Genomic DNA, 18765 nt, shown 5'->3' on the forward strand with positions numbered 1-18765 from the left:
AAGGAAAATGGACAAGTTTTGAATTAACAACCCTGTTTTTCTCTTCAGACACAGACTGCATCAAGTGGGATAGACCATATTCCTCTGTGAATGTGTCCCTCTTTCTTCCTCTTCTTTTATTCAACATGAGTGTCTGAAATGGTCTGAATTTTATTTTATTTTTGTCAAAATATAGAGGCTACCATGTTGCTGCCTTATGACTTTTTCAGCAGTAACTTTTGAGACCTTGATAGAAGTCGTTTCTGGTACCACATGAGTGTATTTGTTTTCCACTTGGTTTATGATATTTCATGACAGAATGAGTAAATAGGCCTATCCAATTTGCAAGCCTCCAGGTATTCACCTCTAAAGTTCTTAAAGAAATGAATTAGCCTATTAATCAGTGTGGACCCTCAAAAGAGCACCTAAGATCCTCTTTCTTCCAAAATATGCCTCCTAGACTACAAAAATGTTTGTCATATGAATAATCTGATATTTTATAGTCTCCTATTTTTTTCATGTGGTTAAACCTCTCAAGATTATTTGGTTCAAGCTCCAGAATCCAACCTCTGCAGCCCGCCACTGAACACAACAAGACCGGAACACACCCAGTGTGTGTGCTGTGAGGCCTCAGCTGGAGACTGCAGTCATCCTCCTGGGGAATCTCTGAACCTCCAGCAGTTCTCCTCTGACTGTCACCCTGGCAACTGAGGATCACAGAGTCTGCTTCGCCCTGCTCCACGCTTTCCTGGAAGTTTGTGTCATCATCAGCCCTTCATCACCCCAGAAGCAGTCAGAAGGCAAAGCAAGGCAAATTTATTTGTCTCACATCCTCCTTGTGTTCTGTCTCAGAGTTGATGCAGCTCATTCTAAAAATCACGGCTTTTTATTGATTTTAGTTATTTTTCCCTTTTTGAGCTTTTGACTAATTTTTGATAACATTCATCAATTCATTTATTCTATCAGCAATAACTTGTTCGTTTAATTTACCCATTCTTTACCCACTCCTGCATTCATGTTTTCATTCATTCTAGTTGTATATATGCTCAGTGGTGCTTATTCATCTCTGAGTTTAGGCAGTTCAATAAGTGTCTTCACTTATCGCCAAGTTGGATTTGTTTGATCCTTTATGATAGAGGTGGAGGTCAGTGTATTCAGAGCTTATAACTTAAAGATATAAGACTGATACATTTGATGTAATTAATTTCCCTCTTCTTTGACTGATTGAAGCGGTTCCTCATATGATTTCAGGAGTTATTAATATTATTTCCCAAGTTTTCGTAACCCTTACCGTAGGAACCAATGGGCTCGGAGCTGTGTTCCACAGAGAGGTCAGAAAGTATTGAGAGGCAGGCTATGTTGGGATTTGTCCACACAAAATGAACAGTATCACCAGCCTGAAAGTACTCATCAAACACATTTGAAGATTGTACAGTCAAAAAGATGCAATTCAAGGGATGACAATGTGACATAATGTGGTTCAATCTGCACCACCCAACAGTCAACCATTAGACGTTTGTGTTCCTGCTCCCGTTGTCCACAATAACCCCACAATGTCCTGCTGGTCATGTAATTTGTTATTCCAGTGCGCAGGTAGCTGTCTCCCAGCAGAAGCTGTGTGGTGTTAAAAGCACGGGAGAATTCAAAGCACATGATCCTCATTGTGTTCCGACCCTTGTCCAGGTGTGGATATGACCGGTGTAGCAGGTAAATGTTATGATCCACTCTGCTGTTCTGCTGGTAGGCAAACAGAAGGGTTATTTGCTGATAGCTTAACTAAGCAGACAAACCTAAAAGTCAAATAAACTACAATCATAAACAAAAAAAGAGGATTGGGTATGAGCTGCTGTTGACTGGCTGCTGTTTAGAACAGTGCTGGAAGTTTATTTGAGGTGTTTCTATATTTTTGACAGATTCCTTAGGCTGCAGTAGATTACAGGGAGAGTGGTATTAGAGCTGGGGCAAAATATTGTATGATATGATTAACCTTGGCATTACTGATAAAACGTGCTGTCGTTTAGTTTAGTGGTCTACATCTGGTTTAATTGCAGTTCAAGTGAGCCTTAAACTCACCATGTGCTGCTCATTTTGGCACAGCAGTTGGGCCAACTGTAACCACCTGCGAGCTCTGGTTTAACTGAACCTGAGCTTTTTGGCAATATTCACTGAAAGAGCATGAGGACTAATGAAGACCAGCCTGTCCCCTTGGTTATAAAGCATTTCTATTTTTTTGCGAGAAACTCTAAAATGTTTCCTTTTTGAATTAGTTGAAAGGTATTTTCTTACATGAGTAAGTCCTTCATATTAAAAAAGAGCATTTTGGGAACTGTACTTATAGCTTTCTCACTGAGACTTTGATGTTCAGGGTGATGCCACTTGTGTCTGTGCAGTAAATATGAAGCTATAGTCAGTGAGCTTAGCTTGGCATAAAGACTGGAGATGGGTGGAAAAACCTGTCTCTGTCCAAGACAGAGAGAAAAATTCCACCCACCAACTCATCTAGATTTTACTCATTCAACTGTTCTGTGCTGTTTGTTAGAAAGCTTCATCTTTAACAGTCTTCTCCTCTTCGCTATTGTCAAAAATAATAGTAACAGCACGAGGAAGCATTATAGATTGGATTGACTGGAGTAAGACTCATGAGAGGTGTCTTTTCATCCTTTGGAAAAACTTATTTTTGAGTTCTTGTTTATTCATCATGAAATTATCTCACAATAATTATGCAAAAGAAAGAAAATGATGTACAAATAAACAATGCTGGTTTGAGTTTCTGTTCCATCCGTCTTTAAGAGCTCACCCTCAGCTTGTCCTGGAGAGCATATTTGGAAACATATTTGAAATAAATTTGCAACTTTTTTCCACAACAGAATGAAGACAGACGATCTTCATCTATAGTAAAGACATTGCATTCCAAAAATAAAATGAAGGCTGACATAAATTAGAGTTCTTTTTATTTTCACAGGGAACTCTGTGCTTGTGCTCTAAATTTATACTTTACCAAATGCAAACATGTCTGATTTGCTCCAGGTAAACGTAACTGATGGTCTCTGCAGATATTACAAAACAGTGCAACCGTACATGCAAAAAGGCTCATGCCTCAATTTATACACCGCAACTTATACATAGTTGCATTGAAGATGTACAGTACTTATACAACATATACAGTACATTACAACCAGTAGCCTTGGCTGGAAAAACATTATTTTCAATGTGATATTTTAAGACTGCAGACTGTTTGTGCTGTTGATGCGTTGACTGCATGTTAAAGGAGATGCTGAGCAGTCTGTGCTGACTTATTTAATGTCCATGAACTCTGCAGTGGAACCATCTCATGCAAATGCATATTTACTTTTGAAAATTGTCCTAAATTATGTCATTTGTCTTCGTCAACATAAAAGCATCCCTATCAGCAATCTTTGTTCAGATGCCAAAACACAACACACACGTCTACATTTCATGAATCAGTTACTGATGCAATCTTCTTTCTTTGGTGGACAGTTTCAGAGAGATCCAATATCCGTCTTTCTATCTGTCTGTCAGGTTCTTTTTAATTCACAAAAGAACAAAATGATGTTTTGAGAGGAAATTCTTCCATATACATAACAAAATGCATGAGTATGCATGAGTATCATGAAAACTTTAAAACTGCATAAACACCACACAGTCAAATGATGAGCTGTAGCCACCAGCCAGTCTGTTCGTGTTGTTGCACCTTTCAGAAAATGTCAGCATGATGTGAACGTTCATGCATTGTATATGAGGACACAGCAAATTTTTCAGCCTCAGCATGTCCACCTTGTGAGACTATGGTGGAGATGACTGGGGATCAGGTTGGGCAATGACAGCATGCATCCTATTAAACAAGAGAAATGTGTCAAGTCTTCAGGATTTTGCTGTACTGTTCATACTTTAGTAACCCTCTCTTTAATATCTTATGGGGTATTGGGCCAGTGTGGGCAATGTTGGAGCTCAATGAGCAGGACTGTTCTGTTGCAGTGTAGATTTACAGAATTGTTGCATCAATGTGATGAAGTACCTTTTTTAGGTCTTTAATTCAATAGGTTTGGCAAAAACAGACATTAGCATCTGGTTATCAGTGCTTCTCAATTGAATTTCCAGGGAATACACTACATCACAATATAAAATGACATGTACCATAATAAAGGCTGTTTCCATACTGGCTACTAAATACTAGCCTCCATTTCATATCAATAGAAATGCTACTGCTAGTGTATCTTGAAATCAGGATGACATTTCCCATGATTCCCTGCCAAACCCTGCACTGAAAGATCTATTTTTGCATGTAATGATAGGACTGTCTGAAATGACTGTTGCAACTGCAAGTAAAATATCAGAGCAGACAGACTAATGCACTAACCTCCGTCACCTATGATGTGGATTCTGTGCATTCATGTCTGCTCAGTTTGTTCTTTCATAGTGAAATGAAAATCAGGCCAAATCCCGGCAGAGAACAGCTGCTGATATGTGTCCAAAAAGTTCAGTCCACAAGCTCCTGTTTGATTCGTATGAGGGTGGGGGGTTGTCGGCTGCCTCGGCCATCCCTCCGTAGAATGTATTCACAAAACTGGGACGAGTCCACTCCACCACCACATGAACATGTGATCCAGAACCCTCTGTGCTGTAACCTCTCCAACACCTGCAGTCACACACAAACCAAACGACAGCAACACAACGATGAGAGCTGACATTCAGACATTTACTCCAACCGAGTCGTGAGCTCAAGAATACTGCTTGGACTAAAATGGAGTTTGTTCATCATTTCATGTGTCATTCATTTTGTAAGCTCCATCTTGAATGAAGTTTCGGAAAAAACACGTGCACACAGACAAACCACAATGGCCTGTGGTGTCAGCTTTGTTTTGCTGCATTTTCAAACATCAGTGCCGTGCAGGTAAACGACTGAGCTGATGGTGTGCCTCTGCTTTATCTCTGCTACCATTCAACATGCATTCATCCCACAGTCAATAGAGCATCCTGTGCAGTGTGGTATACACTTTTTTTTTTGTTTGCCAAAATGCTTTGCATATGGGCTACCATACCTATACCCAGAACCAGAAACAGCTTCATCTGATGGACAGTTAAATCATTACATTTTCTCAAGAAAAAAAACAAGTGTGGCAGTATGTGTCTGAAAATAAAACTTATATCAAATCAGAATCAAAGTGAAAGAAGAAGAATTATTCACTGATTGTGTACCTCTCTGATTTACCTGACACACTCTGCAGTTCTTCTCTGTCTATGTTTAAACATGTTGTGAGCTGAGACAGAGGCCTCGGGGTCACTCTTCATTTTCTCTAGGTAAAATCCATCCCACACTCAGCCTCTCTGGCCTGAAACATCACCTACTTCAGAAGTAGTCCATTAGTTTCCCTCTCCCTCCCCTTCCCACTGAAGTGAACGAGGTGACATTATCTCTGTTTGCCCTCAGGAGTCCTCTGTTCCTCTATACTTATCTGTCTGACTGAGATTTCCCCTGAGACAAAGACACACAGACGTACAGTAATGAAATGTGTCAGCCATCAATTTATCACAAGAAAGTTATTGGCTGATTGTCAATATTGACTCTTACTAACAGATCATTCAAGATAGACATTTCTCATCAAGCATTTGATGGATGTGACATGCAGAGGGTGGTGAAATATGACCAACATTTTCAAAATATTGTGTAAAAACCTGATATTAAAACACATTTGTGAGATTTTTTAACTGTCAAAAAGAGATGTTTGCAAATTACATTAGCATTTGAATAAAATAAGTATGTTTTGACACCTGTGGGAGAGTGAGATCAACTATTGAGACCATCATGTCTCAGTAACAGACGGAAGGTGGCACGTTTTAATGGATGCCTATTGAGCAGGGATCGTTCGAGCAGACACTGAGTAGTGGCCATTAGTGATACTGCATCTTCGATTGGTGTCAGCTTGCTTCAGTCTATCCTTGTATTCATTCAATATGCTGCCAGTAACTGAAAACAGCTGTCGATATGTGTATGATCATGTAACTCCAAGTAACACCCCCCTGGTAAGCCTGGATCACTCACACTGTGTGGTTCTCATCTGCCAAAATCATGGCTGTAAAGTGTAGGATCCCACCTGCCCCGTCCCCCTGTCGGACCAACAGTTCTGAGTTTGTGACGTTGTAAAAGTGCTTGGAGTTCTGATTCTGTTAGACTTACCTCTATGGGATCAGCAAGAAACCCATCAGTACAAAAGGTTAAGACCGTTAAAAAATATCTGGTTCTTTGATAAAAAGTCGAAGGCACAAGCCTGTGTGCATAAAAACTTTGAGCTACAGGTTAACTACACCCCCAAGGGAAAGAAACATTCAAACACTGAGCTTAAAATTCTGTGTATGGTGCACAAACAGCAGGTTGAAGCTAAAGATTACCGTGTTGAGAAAATTGAAAAGACAAAAGCAGCTTGAATCTGGAACAATCAGTATTGCTTGGTTTCAACAATTAAGAATTTAATTGATTTAGTTTTCATACTGGCAAAATACGATAATTCACAAATCGAAATACACAAATTTTAAATCAAACAGTACATGAAAAAAAATTTCTCTTCAAATAATAACAAGGCTTGTACGACTGATATGTGCTCTCCTTTTGAATTTCGTTTATTTAGAGCACATCTCCCTGACTTCTTTTAACTTGTCTCTGAATACGTTTTAGGCTTGGAAGATCAGAGAAAGCTAGTTTTCTAATAGATCAATTCACAGTAATATTAAACATACACAGAAATGGAGGAATAACAGCTTATTGACGAGAATTGATTTTTTTCTTTTCTTGCACTTCTACTAAGCTTTTGATTCGCTGGAAAATACCTTCATTTTCCACTTACTGTAATATGAATTTGGACACAAATTTAGAAATATAATTTAGGGAAAAAGCCAAAACAACACCACCTTTTACAGTTCAAGTTGGTTTTCCATTTTCACCATATTTGGTTTTATTACCAGCTGAACTGTTGGCAATTTAATTAAAGAACTATAAAGACATTAAAGAACTCAATTTGTTAACAGAAATAAGTGTCAACCAACTAGCAAACAACATGACTTTTTTTTTATAAGATATATACCAAATCTCAGTTGCAGTTCAACAAATTAAATCATTTCCCAAAGCATCAGCTTGCTTCTGAACCCCTGAACTGCTAGACTAGTGTCACACTTCAGCCACTGCTGTCTCATCCCCTACAAACATTGGTTTTGAAGGGTTTGAAAGCTGAACCCAAAGTGTGCTTTTGTACCTGGACAGAGTTGAGGTGGCAGTAGCCATTGAGCGGGAAGCGAATGATGTGTGTGGAGTCCTGGTTCCAGCTGGCATTCAAGGAATTGGACATGACATCTCTGATCTCAGGAAAAACCTCCTCGATCACAGCCCGGTGGGCACTCACGCTGATCCTTTCACCAAGCTCCGGAGCCACATGAATCACGACACACTCACACTCTAGACACACACCCCCACATTCCCGCTCAGTCCTCCAGCGCTCCAGCTCAGCCTGCAGAGGAGCCAGCTGGAAGAAACTGGCCTCTTCATACAACAGGGAGTATTCCTGCAAACACACACCATATACATGAAGACAAGGTCAGAGACATACAGACATGGAAAGAAGAAACAAGAAAAAAAAGGCTAATAAAAAATTCACACACATGTTCACATTCATACAGGTACACACAAAAATACACATATGAAAGCACAAACCCACAAGCGTACAAACAAGCACAGCTTTGATCAACATAAATGAACAAAGCAGCGACATAGTCAGGAGTAACCCCCTCACCAAATGTGAGGTCCACATCTGTCATCCATCATATTTTACTTAAAATACATTGAATAAATGTAATTACCAATTTTTTTTTCTGATAAACTTATATGGAGGACAGACTTCATTTGTTGAATTATTATTTCTAAATTAAGCTAAATACGGAAGACACAACTTGGTACAGGACTGAGGTGGAGCCGGAGACCTCAGGCAGATGGCCTGGGACTTTGATAGGGACGGAGCAGAAGACCTCAAAGCTATCAACAAATTTGATAAATTCAAACATATAATCAAATTGAAAAAAACAAAAAACAGTAAAACATTTGATTGTGAAAAGAAACAGCACCACTGTGATGGCTGTTCTTGGATAGGCCTGCACTGTGTAATGGACAGGAGTCACACAACCAGAGTTTCCGTTATTTGGTATTACCATCTTTTTTTTTTACCAGGAAAATCTGTCCAACATACTTAAATCTCTCCAGTCACAATGTCCAGGGACAATATTCTGGCTCTACACGTTTTCACTGCTTCTCTGAGGTCCATGCTCTCTGTTACTCCTCTCTTGATTTGGTGAATTAAGGGTTTATTTCAACCGACCCAGAGTTGGTGGTGATTGTGTGGAATAGTGAAAGATGGACAAAGAAGGTTTTAGTCAACTTTATTTTGTTTCCATCAAGTGTTAATAAAGTGTATTTAACAATGATAAAATCACTGTTTCTGAAAAGTGAGTCTGGTGGCTTTGTCAAGAGTGATATAGCTGCTGTTTCTTAAACGGATCTCACACTTTAAAGGTATCTCTGTAGGGATCCTTTCCATAATGCTGTCAGACACTCAGGATAACATTCTAAGCCTGTCAGTGGCTTTTTGTGGACATACACTGACATTGCTAGCTTCATTGCTGCTAGCTGCAGTGCTCTCACTCAATACTAAAACTGTTGTCTCCATTAGTCACTTGGACATAAAACATTGGAAAATAGGGTCTGTAATGACAGATGATATTTCTTTCATTTGTCCAGGACATTCAACAACACAGAATGGGACATTGTTGTATTTGTTGATTTTGTAAGGTGAAGGTATGTCAATCTTTTAAAAGGCATGTTTATGTTGAAATAAATATATGTATACATGTAGGATGTCTCTTGTATTGGTTTGTCCTCTAATGGACATCACGTGCAAAAATAAATATTTGAATGGTTTGAACCTATGTGGTTTTTTTTTTGTTTTTTTTTTTTTGAGGGAATAACTGAAGACAGATGTCCCCAGCTCCGCTAAGTCAGATGGGCAGGTCTGGAGGGCGAACAGGTTCTAGGACTGAAGGGTGGACCCTGGAGGACCGACAGGAGGCTAAGCAGAGGGGCGAGGGTGGTGCTGAAGGCAGGACGCCTGAGGGACCAAGCAGGGAGCCACCAGAGAAGGTGGAATCCCTCTGGAGGTTCTGCAGGAGACTGTCGGCAAAATTGAAACCCCTGGAGGCTGGCAGCATAAGCGGAATCCCTCTGGAACCTGCCGATTTGGCAGGAGATCTGGACCGGAGTCTGCTGGCTGGAGTGCAGGACCAGAGATCAGCAACAGGAGATCTGAGCAGAACTGGAGGCCGGCAGCTTGAAGACTAGCAGGTGAGCTAGTGGAGGAGGCTGCTGCAGCACAGGAACCTGTGACTGCTGCAGCTCAGGAGTAGGTGTTGGCAGGACTACTGACAGGGAACTAAAAACAGGTGTCGACCGAACAGCCAACAAGAAAACACGAGCAGACTCGGCAGTGGCTGACCCAGGGACCAGAGAAATGGTGGGCGGGCTGCTGGGCAGCAGAACCTACAAGGAACTGGGCAGTGGTCAGGCTTAGGAGCTTGGCAATGGTAAGGATGAGGAGCTGTGCAGTTGAGAGGCACAATGTCAGCGAAAGGCATGCTTCCTTCTAGTGGGCTACCCAAAAAGACAGCATCATGCAGCCAGCCAGTTGACTAGCCAACTAGTCAACTGGCTGGAACCTAGAAGGCTGGAAGCTGTCTGACTCTAGAGCAAGGTTAAGTAGAAAAGAGACAAGTGAGCTGGACAACAGGAAGGCCAAGTGCCATCGGATGCCTCACTTTCTTTTGTGGGCCATCTTGAAAGTTTGCTAGGTCCCCCAGAAAGGAGACTATTGGGAATTGTCAAAGGCGGACTCGGGCAGGAAGCTATCCAACTCAAGTACAGGAACTTGCTAGAGGCTAGTAGGCCAGTAGCTAGCTGACTCAGGAGCTGGAAGGAAGGTAGTAGGCTCCTTGAGCTCCTGTGTAGCAAGCCAACTCAGGACCTGGAGCTGGCAGGAGGTTAGCAGGCCAGAGAAAGTCTGGCTAACTGTTAGCAGTCTGGAGGTTGGCTCATGACAGGAAGGCTGCAGGCTCACAAACCTGAGCCAAATCAACGGGAGTGCTGGATGGGAGCGAGCTTGCTGAAGGTTAGCAGACTGAAGGTTAGTGGGCTGGATGTTAGCAGGAAGTAGTCAAGATTGGTTGTTAGAAGGCTGGATCTTAGCAGAACAAGATGTAGACTGGCAGCTAATATGCTGGTGACTAGCATTCTTTAGGCCAGATGACTGGGAAGCAGGGGTGTTAAAGTCTGTGACCCACACAACTATGAAGTCCCATAACCAAGGCTTAGACGACACATTCCCACGTGCCAGTGACAGAGCTGCCTCTCTGTGTTCCTTACATGATGCCTTCCTTCAAAAATCTTTTAGCCACAGAAGGTCAGCAATTGGGTAATAAAGTTCATACAGTGTCTACTGGGTCCATAACTTTTCAGTTCATACTGCCATGCTCAGAAAATGAAGATCTGAAACCAAATGCAGGCAGTCAAGATGGCAGGTTTGTTTCAGTGGTTTAATGAACTAAAAAAAAGCTTACAGGTGGGTACTTGGGGGCAGACTGACAAGCAGGTTGACATAGTATCATGTAAATGGGTAACAGGCAGGCAGGTAGACAAAGGTCTGGCTAAACATTCAGGAAACAAAAGCACAATGCAAAAAGCAAACAGTAACTATGACGAACTGACAGAGGAACAAAAAATCTGGGCTGATACATGTAGTGAAGGTTGATTAAGGAATGAGGTGCAGGTGAGGAGTGGGTGGAGTAGGCCAGGTAACTGTAGGATTAGTGGAGTAGTGGGAACAGGTGTGGGAATGGGTAGAGCTGTCAAGTGATTAGGAAAGGGGGAATGTCTGAGGACATCTGTTAGATAGAAAAAGACATAATATGTATTTACATAACAGCCTAAAGCACTGCAGACTAAAAGTGCATTGTTAATTGTTTAAGGGACTATTTAGATCCAAAGCATAGTCATGGAATGTATGGAACTGTATAGATAGTTATTACAGTTACCACTCAAAGAAAACATTTGACTTCTATTCAAGAATCTTCTGAGTCATGAGGGTAACTGTAGCACGATACTCTCAAAGCAGTTTTCACGGCAGTTTCTGTAAGTCATCTATAAGCTCAAGTATCTTTGGACAAGTGACAACAGTTAAAATCCTTCCTCTGAGAGTCTTGACAGATCATTCATTTGGTTTCCCTATGATTCATGACTGTTCAGACACGCTGCAGTGATTAATTGTGGCAGTACCTGATCAAAGCTCTAGACAGACACTCACTTTGAAGTCATCAGGGATGAGGAGTTTTGAGGTCCGAAGGAAGTTCAGTATGTAACGGAACATGGGTCCGTCTCGATCAATGAAGTAGTGCTGCTTTAGACTGTCCAACACTATAGGCTCTGTTCCATCAAACAGACGACCAATCCTGCCATAAACAATAAAGACAAAGACAGAGTGCCTCTTCATCAAACACCAACCAAAAGTTGGGGGGCTTGTCATGTCTGCTGGCTACAGATAAAATATACTGCAATAGCTGAATGTCCAAAAAAGTACACTTTGCCAATCATAAGCTATCAGTCATACCAGACCAAGTAAGACTGTAGCAGTTTTGAACTGTCTTTATTTTATAGCTAATTAATATATATTTTTTTGTGAGTGGAGGGATATGTTATTTCTTTTTTCCAAGGTCATACAGTATCTTGCTTAAATGTACTGTATGTTATCAGATGTTGCCAGAGTTAAGATTTGTATTAGCCAGAATCAAGAAAAATTAAGCGAGAGAAGCATTTTACATCAAAAGCAATCAGGTGATTAAGATTATTGACCACCAGTATGTATTGGACTAAACACAACTAAAACAGTTCCACCATCAGTCAGTTTACACATGCTGAATGCTACTTGGCAGATTTAAAATGCTCTGACAATCACATGTATCATTTCTGAGTTTTTAATGCAACATGAAAGAACAGTGGTTCACTGTGAAACTGAATTCTTTAATTATCTACCATTACCGTAACGTTCCATAAATCTACCCATTAATAACGATGTAATTAATGTATTTAATAATTGGATTTAAAAGGTGTAGTATGTAGTGACTTACACATTAAAACATTTTCATTTGAGGTGAAATTTCAGGGATGCTTTCAAATGTTTTGCTAGATTAAAAAATACTGAATCATGGAGAGAATCTATTCAAAATCCCATAAATCATTGCAATCCATTCATAGAGCCATGAATTATTTTTGCAGTACAAATTAAGGGGTATGTGTAATGTTGTTCTGTACCTTTTAAGAGGCGTTTACCTTTTTAGCCATGCAGAAAACCAATTGCACCTACAAGTTTAAATACTCCCTTAAAACTCCCTTAAAATGTCATTAAGTCCTACCTGCAAATATTTCAGACTCCTATTGTAATTGTTAATCCAAATTGTAAATTCCAACCTTAAATATACCCTTCGATGCAAATTGTGGGAAAGTGACTTCTTAAATTTCAGTTCCATTTTACTTATATAGCTCAAAATCACATTGAAAGTTATCTCATTACACTTTTCATAGACACCAGGTCTAGACCATACTCTTTCTACTTAATTGGTGAATTGTTTTTTCATAGTGGATTTGTGTCTCTCACCGGGACTCAGGGTACTTAGTGAGGGTGCCCAGGCTGCTGGTGTACATGTGTCCTCCTACATCAATGTGGACAGGTGCGTTGGTTTTGGTGAGCTTGGCTGGTGTAGGGATGCCGGCAGAGCCCAAAGGAGACACAGAGACCAGCTGCTGACTCGACATACTGCTGCTGCCACGGCTGTCCTGGGACACAAAACATACACACATACACACAAACACACACACACACACACACACACACACACACACACACACACACACACACACACACGTTAGGTTTTCATCACTTTTGGAGACATTACATAGACTTAAATTCATTTCCTGGAGACTTTCCCTAACCATAACCACTACTTGCCTAACCCTAACCCTAACCCTTACCCTAAATTTATTCTAAACCTAACCTAACCTTACCTTAACCTTAACCTAAACCTAACCTTACCCTAGCCTAAAACCAAGTATTCACCATAACATTTAATGGATTACATTATGGGGACTTGCATTTTGTCCCCTCAAGTATGGTGAGTCCCCACAATGTGAGTTGTATATGAGCGCACATACACAAACAGTAGTGGTAGTACCAGTATAAAATTAATAGCAGTATTATTAGAACTGAGTAACAGTCGTGTTTGTCATATCAGTTAGACACTTGAAATGTCCAGTATACCTGTCAAAATATTCCACTTATTTTAGAGCTGCTTGGCAAATTCTTCTAGCAGTCACAGTTGACTGAACCATCCCACAACAGTTGGTGTTTACTGATGGCTGCATAAAGTGCATAATTTAAATATAGACTTCATCATCATTACACCAATGTGGTGGCAACAGAAAGTTATGTAAAGAAAGCACCAGACACAACGTTCTTTATAGAGACTATCCTACCAAGAGGAACAATAGCATCAACCTTTCAGCAAGCACCCCAAGCAAACATCTGAGCACCAAAGTCTACAATGGGAGGAGGTCAGGGTGGATGGAAGACTCAATGAAATATCAGACTTGAACATGAGAGACCACTGTTAAACCATGACCATCATCTTTCCTGGACCTTAACCTAGTGTATATTATTGTAACCAATGAAGATCCTGTAAGTAGTCATTTTAACCCAAACAATGATGTTTCCCTGACTTTACCAAATCACTTATTTCACCAACAGTGATTTGTAACAGTTTTGAAGGCAGAGACAAATAATGTGGTCCTACTGATGGGAGCATCAGTTCATAAAACGCTTCTATGTGTCATTCTAGAGGCCACTGACAAACAACAGATTCAGTCATTTAATGCCTCCTTCTCACAGGTGAGATGTTGTGCTCTGTGTAGGAGAGTGCTCACCACTGATCTCTTTTTTTGCTAAATATGCCACTGACTTTTGAAGCTGCACTAATCAATATCTTTATATTAACTATGTATAATGTGAAAGGTGTCACTCATAGTGGCAGACCCACTGAAAGCTCTTACCAACCCTGCAGTTCCCCTCAGATTAATACAGCGTTTAGCATCTTTCAGCATTTTTTATGGCTCACAACTTGACTGTTTTAGTGCAGTTTCAGTGCTCCTGTCAAAACAATATCCAGCAGCAGCAGCAGCAGGCAGTTGTTTTCAGTTAAAAAGCTCTGATAACCTACTAAATAGTACCTGACCTCTGTTTTGATTTCAATCAACCACCACCTTTTAAGCTGGAAAAAGACAGTGAATATTGGTCTTACATTCATCAGGTGCGCAGAGACATGACACTCAAATGAATGCTAATGTTGTCTGCTGGATGTGTAAAGAAGCAACTGTTTGTTGCCTTTGTGAGAACTTCAAAAACTGAGTTTCACCTTGTTCTGCTGCCCCCGAGTGGCTCAAAGAAATAATGAATAAAGCTCAATTAGCAAACATCACAGAGTGCTTAGTTTGCGTTGATGATATAGAATTTAATTTTAGGTTATATATTTGTCATTGCACTGGGACTACTGTTCCATCAATACAGTCTGTCAGGCAGGTGTCTCCAAGCCTACCGTTCTTTAGTTATGAGCCAATCTCAGTGTCCTCTAACATACAGTGAGATGGCTGGCAGGCCTGACCCACAAGCTCGTTTTAGAGAAATGCTGATGATTTGGAATCATAGCCTCAGGACTGCCAGATAATGCCAAAAGCCTGACAGGAAGCAAAGAAATACAAGGACAGCCTGTCAGGCACATAGATATGACTTTGCTCTGTCAGAGCACCAGCTAGTCCAGACTGGCTTGTAGGCTACTTTATAATGCCAGGTGCTTTGTAAGAAGCAAATGGCAGCATGGTAGGAGGCCAGTGCTGACAGGTTGGAAACAAAGTTCCCTGGGCTCTAATTCAGCTTTTTTCCAGAGCGTTGTGCTATTTTCTTTCATTCCGTTCCAAAGTGCTCTCTTCAAACCTGTCCTGCCATGTCTTCTTTGTCTTTAGTTCAGTTCTAAGTCTTGCACGGTCAGACTTCAGATCCCTGACTTTTTTAAAGTCTGGCTAAGTGAGGATTGTTTGCAGCTACTCTGAGCAGTTGTTTGCCCACCCAGCACAACCAGGAGTTTGATGGTGAGTTCTGCCTTCCACAGCATTGAGGTTGGTGATATATATATACAGTAGACTGTCTCACTAACTCATTGCGTATTTGAGGCTGAAACTATTTGTTGATGTTGTTTCACAACATCGCAAACCGTTTGCACTACTGTCTTATATATGTTTAACATAATATCTGTTACATTTGTGGAAATATCTTGTGCAATATTAAATATTTTTTACTGTGCAACAGTACAAAACACTGTATTTTATTATCCATATCTTACCATGTGCAATTAAAATATTTAAGGCAATACTATTTTATACTCTTTTTGTATGTAATGTACACATATATAGTTCTTTTTATTGTCTATTTGTTGTTTTTCTTCCTATCCTTTTTTATTCTTGCTATTATTGCTGTCTGGGGTGACCATAGTAACAGCTGCCTATTTGCAAATTCAATACAAATGTTATTTTCCAAAAATCAGAAATTTACAAGCTATTTCATCTCTTACCATGTATTGTAACACTTTGATGTTGTACAGTGTTGTGTATTACATGCCTCTGTGTACTTTCTTCATGAAGAATGCGTCTTCCTTTAAAGCTGGGTATTGGTGTAGTGTGCTACCCGTACAGGACTCACATGGTGCTGATGCACAGAGCGCCTATATTTTGTCTTGCCTGTGGCAGATTTTACGCACGAGCTGTTGACACACAAGAAGATGAAAACCGAACACATGTCCTGTCTTACCTGTGTAGGCACGGCGACCGGAGACCGGACGGCGGGCTGTGTATGAATATGGGACTCCTTGGCTCTCGCAGGCACCGGCTCGCTCTCGTTCCGCTCCTCAGGCGACTCCGCGCGTGTCCCGGGGCGCACGCACAGTTTCTTGGCGTAAGGAGCCCCCGGTTCGTCGTCAGCGCTGGCTTTACTCGTGGTTGTTGTTGCTGATGTGTTTATTATTGCTGATGCCGTTGCTGTCGTTGTCCGCTGCGGATCTGAAGCCGCAGCATCGTTTACTCGGCGGAGGTACGGGATTACGAGCTGGAGGTGAGACTGCGTGTGACCGTTGACCGTTTCCGAGGCAACGTAAAGCGTCGTCGTCGGCCTAGCGCCCGCGGCGCCCACGATGCTGTTGAGCGTTGCTATGGACACGGCACCGATGCAGTGGTTGGTGTAGGTCTTGGAGAGCTTGGCAGCGCGAGACAACATCTGCATCCTCGTGCCCAACAGGTTCTTCCCGATAGCTTTGTTCTCGTACCACGTCACGTCGCTCGCGCAGCAGTGGTCCCGGGGACGCTGGAAGAACGCCCTGCAGAGGGGGTTCCGTTTGGACACGTACCGGACGAAGCTGGCGTACGGACACTGCTCTGTGCCAGTCTCGTACATCCGCGGTAAGGTGTCCTCGTCTGCGTCCGGACGCTTCTTGGTCCAGGCGGCGGAGCGGGACTTGTGGTATGGTCCGAGAGCTTTAAAGTATACGAACTTTCTTCCATCCTCATCCACGGCCAGGCCGAACGAGTCCTCCTCCAGTTCCCGCTGGTTCTCCCGGCCCCTGGTGCAGAAATACATACAGGTCTCGAACCAGACCTTGTTGAGCAGCCCGAACGCCGTGTCGGTGTTGAACACAGAGGACTCGTACAGTTTCCGAAGGTCTGAGCGCGTGATGGCTTGTTTCTGCACCACGGGACCGGCACCTTGCTCCTCCAGCCTCCGAATAACCGCGGCCAGGGTCAGGTTGGCGCTGCGCAGCTCTGGGTCCTTGGTGAGGTCTAAGGTGCGGCAGTAGGGCGGTTCGTTCAGGTACCGGTTCAGTGAGCTCCGGATGCTGATGAGGGACGACTTGCTGTACAACTGTCCACTTTTGGAGCGCGCCTCCGCGTAAAAGGAGCGCAGCACAGCGCAGAGCGCCTCCTTGTCCATAGTTTCAAAGTCTGGACTTTGAGCTTTCTCACTGAGGTACTCCCTGAAGATCCTCACTGCGTACCGGGTGGCCAGGCGGGTGTTCTCGCTCAGCCGGTTCCGCTCTGACCGCTGAAGGTCTCCCTCCAGGTGAGACTCCAGCCCAGTGTGGATGTTGCTGCTGAAGGGGTCCGTCTCTCCTTCCTCCTCTCCTCGGTCCATACTCCGCATAACGACCGCTTGTGTCTCCTCGGCGGAACCGCTGGAGTCCAGCACTGTGCTCCCTGACTCCCACTCCAGCTCCACACCATCTCTATCGGACTCCTCGTCCTCCTCGTCCCCGGTGATCTGGACCTCCTGGATCTCATCTTCATCTTCCTCCTCATTATCCTCATCCCTACTCCTCTCGGGGCAGCTCATCTGCTCCTGCTCCGTGTCTCCGCTGGCAGGCATTCTCGCCATATTGCGGTCTGTGAAGCAGTCCTCCGGCAGCGCGCATGCGCTATATTGGACCGCAGCGCTGAAAGCCTTTTGTGTTTAAGTGACCTTCAGCCGTGCACGCGCTTTTTTAAGGTACAGGGAGCGAGCGCAGCGGGAGGGTAAATTTGGAAGCGCGTTCCCCGTCAAAAAGGCTGCAGTATTGGACTGCATATTGGACCAGCAACATGAACACTGTGTGATGTGGTGGATAACAGGACTGCAGGAGTGTGACCTCCAGTATCCTCACGAGCCAAACAAACACCATTTTCCTGACTTTTAAATCTGTTTTATACACATGATGAGTAGCATATGAGTGCAGCCCAAAATGAAGAGTGAGATGATAAAAATACATTCAGCAAATAAACCAGGAAACTGAGATCAGGTTTGCCACTTGGTACCTCAACTGGTATTAGTATTATGTTTTTAATAGGACACATTATTATTATTATTATTATTATTATTATTATTATTATTATTATTATTATTTTAAAGGTGAGGAAGAGTCCATGCTTTATTATTGGACTGGGAATATCAGAGCCAAAACATCATCACGCATGCACACATGATCATTATGATAAATCTAGTTACAGCATTTGTTTCATCTTGATTTGTTTCATTAGTTAGATCACCTACTGCGTGTGGATACCTCTTCTATGTGCTTATGCGTATGCTACATGGTTTAGCTGTTATGCGTGTACTTATACATGCATTACGTGTGGCTCTTGTGAGTTTGTGTGAGTGTACATAATGTATGTGTATGTACTACACATAAAATAGATTGTGGAGATTTCAATCATATCATGTGATCTTCATCAGATGATTGAGTTTGCAAACAAGAGGTATGGGGCATGTGATTGGCTGAAAGGTGACTACACCACTGTCATGAAAAGTGAGATTATGAAATAAAAAGTGACATCATGAAATGTTTGAATAAACATGCGATCAGGAAAAAATCCCATTAAAGAATGAAAACAGACTTTTGAAAAATATGCATTTTAAATCAAAAATTATATTGTGAAATAGTAATTCCATAACCCCCTACAAATTATTTCAGAAATTACTTTTTTATTCATATAGTTTCAACAATTTATTCATGTGATTAACTACTTCATATTTATTCCTTTATTTATTTAATATTATATCC

General features: G+C 41.9%; 1 protein-coding gene across 2 annotated transcripts; it reads right to left on the reverse strand.

Annotated features, from left to right (window-relative positions):
• Positions 1-2915: 2915 nt before the first annotated feature.
• Positions 2916-17634, reverse strand: LOC143314789 (uncharacterized). Of its 2 annotated transcripts, XM_076721962.1 has the most exons (5): positions 15990-17634; positions 12735-12913; positions 11388-11532; positions 7245-7550; positions 2916-4636 (listed from the first exon to the last, which is right to left on the reverse strand). In XM_076721962.1, the coding sequence occupies exons 1-5, from the start codon at positions 17601-17603 to the stop codon at positions 4478-4480; spliced, it is 2403 nt and encodes an 800-aa protein (XP_076578077.1). In that variant the 5' UTR covers positions 17604-17634; the 3' UTR covers positions 2916-4477. The 2 variants fall into 2 exon arrangements, with proteins under 2 accessions (XP_076578077.1, XP_076578086.1); XM_076721971.1 differs by lacking the exon at positions 2916-4636 and having other exon boundaries at positions 7423-7550; positions 11360-11532.
• Positions 17635-18765: the final 1131 nt, after the last annotated feature.

Source organism: Chaetodon auriga, chromosome 3 (genome assembly GCF_051107435.1).
Source record: "Chaetodon auriga isolate fChaAug3 chromosome 3, fChaAug3.hap1, whole genome shotgun sequence".
Lineage (NCBI taxonomy): Eukaryota > Metazoa > Chordata > Actinopteri > Chaetodontiformes > Chaetodontidae > Chaetodon > Chaetodon auriga.